The sequence below is a fragment of the Neolamprologus multifasciatus genome, chromosome 15, assembly GCF_963576455.1.
Source record: "Neolamprologus multifasciatus chromosome 15, fNeoMul1.2, whole genome shotgun sequence".
Lineage (NCBI taxonomy): Eukaryota > Metazoa > Chordata > Actinopteri > Cichliformes > Cichlidae > Neolamprologus > Neolamprologus multifasciatus.
In genome coordinates this window covers 27,044,644-27,050,662 of record NC_140453.1, presented here as the reverse complement: position 1 = coordinate 27,050,662, position 6,019 = coordinate 27,044,644, and the positions used below count along the sequence as shown (strand labels likewise).

At 38.5% G+C, this 6,019-nt stretch overlaps 1 protein-coding gene across 2 annotated transcripts; it reads right to left on the bottom strand.

The window, feature by feature from the left end:
- Window positions 1–2,890: 2,890 nt before the first annotated feature.
- LOC146502283 (uncharacterized) lies at window positions 2,891–4,563 on the bottom strand. Of its 2 annotated transcripts, XR_014869467.1 has the most exons (5): window positions 4,372–4,563; window positions 4,173–4,281; window positions 4,016–4,086; window positions 3,195–3,505; window positions 2,891–3,131 (listed from the first exon to the last, which is right to left on the bottom strand). XR_014869467.1 is itself a non-coding variant. In XM_085133468.1 (4 exons), exons 1-4 carry the CDS (start codon window positions 4,468–4,470, stop codon window positions 3,413–3,415), a joined length of 372 nt encoding a protein of 123 aa, XP_084989594.1. In that variant the 5' UTR covers window positions 4,471–4,563; the 3' UTR covers window positions 3,139–3,412. The 2 variants fall into 2 exon arrangements, 1 of the variants encoding a protein (XP_084989594.1); XM_085133468.1 differs by lacking the exon at window positions 2,891–3,131 and having other exon boundaries at window positions 3,139–3,505.
- Between the last annotated feature and the right edge of the window lie 1,456 nt (window positions 4,564–6,019).

The following is a 6,019-nucleotide window of genomic DNA, read 5'->3' as shown; positions in this document are numbered from 1 at the left end:
CAAACCACGCTCCCTGCTGGCATCAGGCACCTTCCTATCGAATCTTGAAGCACAGCTTGTTACCCTGTAAGTCATCAGTAATGACCCCACCCCTACTCCAGCTCCCTAACCCTGTGTTAAAAGCTAAATTAGTTTTCTGGAAAAACAAATAGTTTCTGATGTGTTTCAGTTAGGATGATAATTTCATTATCCTCTGCCTGTTATATGTCAGGAATTGACAAATTCTGATTGCAGAGGCTGATCAGCATCAACCTTGCAGAGTTAAAAAATAGAGAGCGCTGTCCTCTGAGTCAGCTTCATCATAGCTTAATGAAGAACCTTACTTTATAAGATCAGAGAACATGAGATCTTTGAGGAGCTCCGTGGACAATAAGGAAGGAATTCACCTCCTGTACTGCCATGAACTTTCATCCATCTTGGATGAAGGATCTACCGGTGGCTCTTCTTTGCTGAAATTTTTACATTATTTGTCAGTTTTTTCTGCCAATAAAAAAATATAATTTTTATTTTTATATGTCTGTGAAGGTTCTCAGTCATCCAGGTCATCGTAGTCAAAGGAGCTTGCAAAGAAAAGCGTCTGGACTTCTTTAAGTTACTTGAAGACGTTTCACCTTCATCCGAGAAGCTTCTTCAGTTCTAAGGTCAAATGGTGGAGAGTCCCAGATATAAACCTAGTGGGAGTATCCCCCCACAGAGGGACAAAAGGACCCCCTGATGATCCTCTAATCGCCTGAGCCAAGGTGTGAATTGATTGGGACCCACACCCAGTTTCACACCAGAATTATTCAAGTCCAGACACTTTTCTTTGCAAGCTCCTTTGACTTTTATTTTTATAGAATTTTTCATACATAGGTTCAACAAATAATAAACATTTAGGGTGTTTAGTTCACATATAATTAGATGTAGATATATTTAGACTCCTAGTTCATTGTCTAATCTGTCATTTTGGGTATACTTATAAAAATTATGCTGCAGAGCAGTGGTCATCATCATCAAATAACGTTGGGTTACTTAACGTAATCCCTGGTTCTTTGATAACAAAGTGACGTGTTTCACTATGGGAATCGCCTCAGCGTGACCAACTACAGAAGCTCCAATGACACCAAGTCTGTCTATGACAGACCTGTCGAGCCATACTCAGAGCTCCGCCCCCTCATTCTAACTTTGTTCTGCAAAGGCCCCGTGAGTGTTAAGGCGAACACCGTCAGACACAAGATGGACCCAAAGGTCAGATTCAACCAGAACACAGGTTCTGATGATGCGTGAGAAGAGTTTATTTACACACGTGAGCTCTAGATACAATGTTGGGGGAGGTGATACAAGCTACTGTATATACATGTGACAGTGAAAACAGGTGAATAACTATAACACAGGTGCACGGGCAGGGAATATATACAGGAGACTAGACACTGTGACATTTTTAACTGTGGGAATGATTTAACTATGACGAGGGCTAAGGATGCTGTGACTCTGAACACCTGAGGCAGAAAATATATGGAGTAAGCACATTCACTATGACGTTCCCTATGACAACTTCACTTTTCCACAGCAATAACACTGGGTCAGATTGTGGCTAATCTGGCATCTCATCTTACGTAGTACACAATGAGCACTGCTTCTGTGTTTGTTATTAATTATTGCTCTAAAACTTCTTTTTAAGCCAAACACTTTTTTAGAGAACAGTGACTAAGACTATAACGAATCTTTGTAATCAAAGTTAAACTCAATATTAGGCAAACACAGAAACCCTAGCTTGAATGCTAAGCGATCTAACCTACCAATTTAAAAGTCTAGTTATGTACTAGCAAGAGAATTTGCCACGTTAGGCCAGACTCAGTTAGTTTAGTCTGTTAAAGAGCCTGTAAAGAGAGCCAATAAAATCAATCAATCAATAAAGCTCACTCTTATCATCTAAGTCAGCGCCTGCATCTTTTGGTCCTTATCTCACTCCACACGGCTTGCCTCGATAGCCGTGACAGTACGTTACCTGTCAATGAACATTAGCCTGTATTCAGTTTGAATATTGCTGAAAATTAATATGGATCAGTTTTTTATAGGGTTGTAAATCATGTTTTACTTACTTAACTTTAGGTGAGAACACAAAGACTGAGAGAGGAGGGCAGAAAGAGGAGGAGCAGGCTGAAGACAGAAACAGGTGAAACGATCGAGCCAAGGAAACTTCAGTTTGATCACATTCACCGATGATGATTCTGGCATCAACATGCATTCCTAACCTGCTCTGATAATAATCATAGTCACGTTCTGTTTTTGCTCATTTCTGGTTGAAGTCAGCGTGTTTTTGACTGTCAGAGCAATGGCACAAGGAGAAGGGAGCGATTTTAAAGAGTAAGAAGAGGTAAAATCACAGTTTCATGGATGCTCTGTGGGTGCTCCAATAAAAAACATGTTCATTGATATGAATGGTAATATTTTAATCAAGCTTGAGCAGGACTGCTGCATCCACACTGATGTACAGACTGGTACTGGGGGCACTGGGGATACTGCAGTCCATGCTACTCAGGGCTCAGTGAAGCAATGGTTTGTATGTAAAGCAGCTCATGCGCATGCGCACGCAGCGACCTGTCAGAGTATGCTTCTAGTTTATAATAACAAAGGTAGCATGTTTTGGCACGTAATTCTTCCCATCAGAATTATGCTTCTTGCTCTTATTAACAAAGGTAGCATGTTTTGGCACGTAATTCTTCCCGTCAGACTATGCTTCTAGTTTATAATAACAAAGGTAGCATGTTTTGGCACGTAATTCTTCCCATCAGAATTATGCTTCTTGCTCTTATTAACAAAGGTAGCATGTTTTGGCACGTAATTCTTCCCGTCAGACTATGCTTCTAGTTTGTAATAACAAAGGTAGCATGTTTTGGCACGTAATTCTTCCCGTCAGACTATGCTTCTAGTTCATAATAACAAAGGTAGCATGTTTTGGCACGTAATTCTTCCCATCAGAATTATGCTTTTTGCTCTTATTAACAAAGGTAGCATGTTTTGGCACGTAATTCTTCCTGTCAGAGTATGCTTCTAGTTTATAATAACAAAGGTAGTATGTTTTGGCACGTAATTCTTCCCGTCAGACTATGCTTCTAGTTTATAATAACAAAGGTAGCATGTTTTGGCACCTAATTCTTCCCATCAGAATTATGCTTCTAGTTTATAATAACAACAGTAGCATGGTTTGGCACTTGTTTGTAGAAGCAGTCAGCATGCCAAGGTGCTTAAGTTATACAGCTGTCACCATTGAAGTGATTGGAACACCTGACTATATAAACTTTGACAATGAACTCACTCCATTATAGTTACAGTATATATTTACTGAATATATTTACAGATACATATATTTGACATTTATAGATCCAACAGAACACAGGGAGAAAGAACTGAAAAAGAAACAGTGTACAAATTATGCACATTTGTCGCACAGGTAGTTGACTAGGCTGCTGTCATATTGAGCACATCCAAAATGTGCCCATCTGGAACAAAACTCGCACTGCACCTGAAGAGGGAGAAGGGGGGTGTAAGTGTGTTAACCAACATTATGAATTTGATGAGAAAATAATTACTACAGTGGCTTGCAAAAGTATTCGGCCCCCGTGAACTTTTCCACATTTTGTCAGATTGCATTCACAAACATGAATCAATTTTATTGGAATTCCACGTGAAAGACCAATGTCTCTACTAGTCTCTAGCTGGTAGAGACATACCCTAAAAGACTGGCAGCAGTAATTGCAGATAAAGGTGGTTCTACAAAGTATTGACTCAGGAGGCTGAATAATTACGCACACCCCACTTTTCAGTTATTCATTTGTAAAAATTGTTTGGAATCATGTATGATTGTTGTTCCACTTCTCACGTGTACACCACTTTGTATTGGTCTTTCACGTGGAATTCCAATTAAAATTGATTTGTGTTTTTGGCTGTAATGTGACAAAATGTGGAAAAGTTCAAGGGGGCCGAATACTATTGCAAGCCACTGTATATTGCATTTGTGGTTTATTTGTTTTACCATTTCAATCATACTGGACTCAGGATCGGCTTCCAGCATGGAACAAACCACACAGTAGTCATCAGCATTACCTAGAAACACACTGGCGTTCAACCTAACAGTTTTTAAACAAAACTGAAAGTGCTATTGCAATACAAAAGCACATGACTCAACTTACTTTGATGTTCTAGCAGTTCGCAAGCAATTTCAGTGCGGTGCAGCCCAATGGCTTCTGGAGTGGACAGCACCCTAGTAACCTCTCCACTCAGAAGGTAGTGTTCGGCAAACTGTAAAATATGTTACAGTAATTGCAATTGATTAACTTAATTCTAGTTAAATACAATAAATACAATTAAATACAATTGCTTATTAAATACCTTCAACACTAAAACTCCACAACTGCTGGAGTCCATCTGCTTGTTATGTGGCAGAGTTTCCATTTTCCAATTCACTCGGGACTCTTCCTTTCCTTTCATCTTCAGAAAATTCCTAATAAAAATAAAACAAGTTTTTAAAATGTAGCCAGCATTTTGCTCTAAATAAAAAGAAAAAAAAACCCCACAAACCAAACAACCCAAAACAGATAATGAATGATGAATACCTCCAGTTACACATAACTTTCCTTTCATAACAACCTTCATTTCCAAGAGGGTCTAACAGCAGTACAGATTGTGAGGAGATTTTGACAACCTAAAATAAAAATTGTATTTAGTAGAATATGTGTATTACACTCACTTAAGTAAACATAATCAATTGTAAGCATTTTCAAAATAAGAATATGCTGCTAAAAAGAACAGTAAAACAAAAAGAGAAAAAACACATGAGGTGTGAACATGTACCACAAGGATCCAGTGTGCACAGAGTTCAGTGAGCACAACCAAATGTCCTCACCCGGAAACAACATCTGTGGAATATTTTTAAGTTTATAAAGGTTTAGATTTATTTACATAACATACACTATATAACCAATATAACATCTACATTACCTTGCTGACACATTTAAACTTCCCAGAAAACAGAGAGGTTGCAACAACGCAAGACAACTGATACACGGGTTTCTGAAAAATGCAAGAATTTTTTTTTTTTAAAAGATTACAAAATTGTATAAAATACTTTTGTGAAATAACTGGCATACGTTCTTACTTGCCTTTTGTTTCCTAATGAGGCAGTGCAGGTATGCATCAATGACCTGTTTGGATTAAAAGAAGATTATTTTTACAGACCACCACTAGGACCAAAAATGATTACTTCACTTACCTCATCAGAAAGCCACCCACTGTCCTCTAGTGTGCGAAAAGAAGAGCCATACAATTTGTATGGCCCAACGACTGCCTCCACACGCCCGGTGTCTTCTGCAGCCCAAAGCCACTTCACTAAAAAACAAAATATGATAAGTTTCTTTAGTAATAACAGTTGCCATTTGAAAATCACGGTCAATGGCCAACGGGCCACAAGCAGACAAGGGCCAACGGGCCACAAGCAGACAAGGGCCAACAAAATAAACATGCCAGAGGGGAGTAGCTTTATGTAAATCAGAAATTAGCCAAAATTGGACCAATAGGTCTCAGAGTTGTATTGTCTCTGTTGAAGCTCAGAGTTGAGCTTCAACAGATAAGGACAAGGCTCTTATACTTCTTATACAAGCACACAAGAAAAAAATCTTTGACCCCAGTGAAGTAAAGTTAAAAAATGTAACTGAAAATTATTTAACACTTACTTCATTCACAAACTCTCTGCCTTGGTCTGACAAAATCCTTTTGGGGCAGCCATGTCTATATATAATGGAGCACAAGTGCTGGGCTACCTCAGATGCAGATTTTGTTTTTAATGGGAAAGCTTCGACCCATTTTGAAAAGTAGTCAGTTGCAGTAAGTATATACTGGAAGCCGCTTGAAGTTTTAGGAAGAGGTCCAGTAAGATCTATACCAATAAGTTCCCACACTTCAGACACCTATCAAGGACAAATTAATAATTTGAATAACAATTTGTATAATGTACACATTAACATTGATGGTTAAAATTAGT

Excerpts from the sequence above, each read along its gene's own strand:
- LOC146502283 (XM_085133468.1), bottom strand. The coding sequence starts at position 4,470 with ATGAAAGGAAAGGAAGAGTCCCGAGTGAATTGGAAAATGGAAACTCTG. Across the intron at positions 4,282-4,371 it reads GTGGAGTTTTAGTGTTGAAG|TTTGCCGAACACTACCTTCT; the intron begins GTATTTAATAAG and ends CATATTTTACAG. Across the intron at positions 4,087-4,172 it reads CGAACTGCTAGAACATCAAA|GTAATGCTGATGACTACTGT; the intron begins GTAAGTTGAGTC and ends GTGTGTTTCTAG.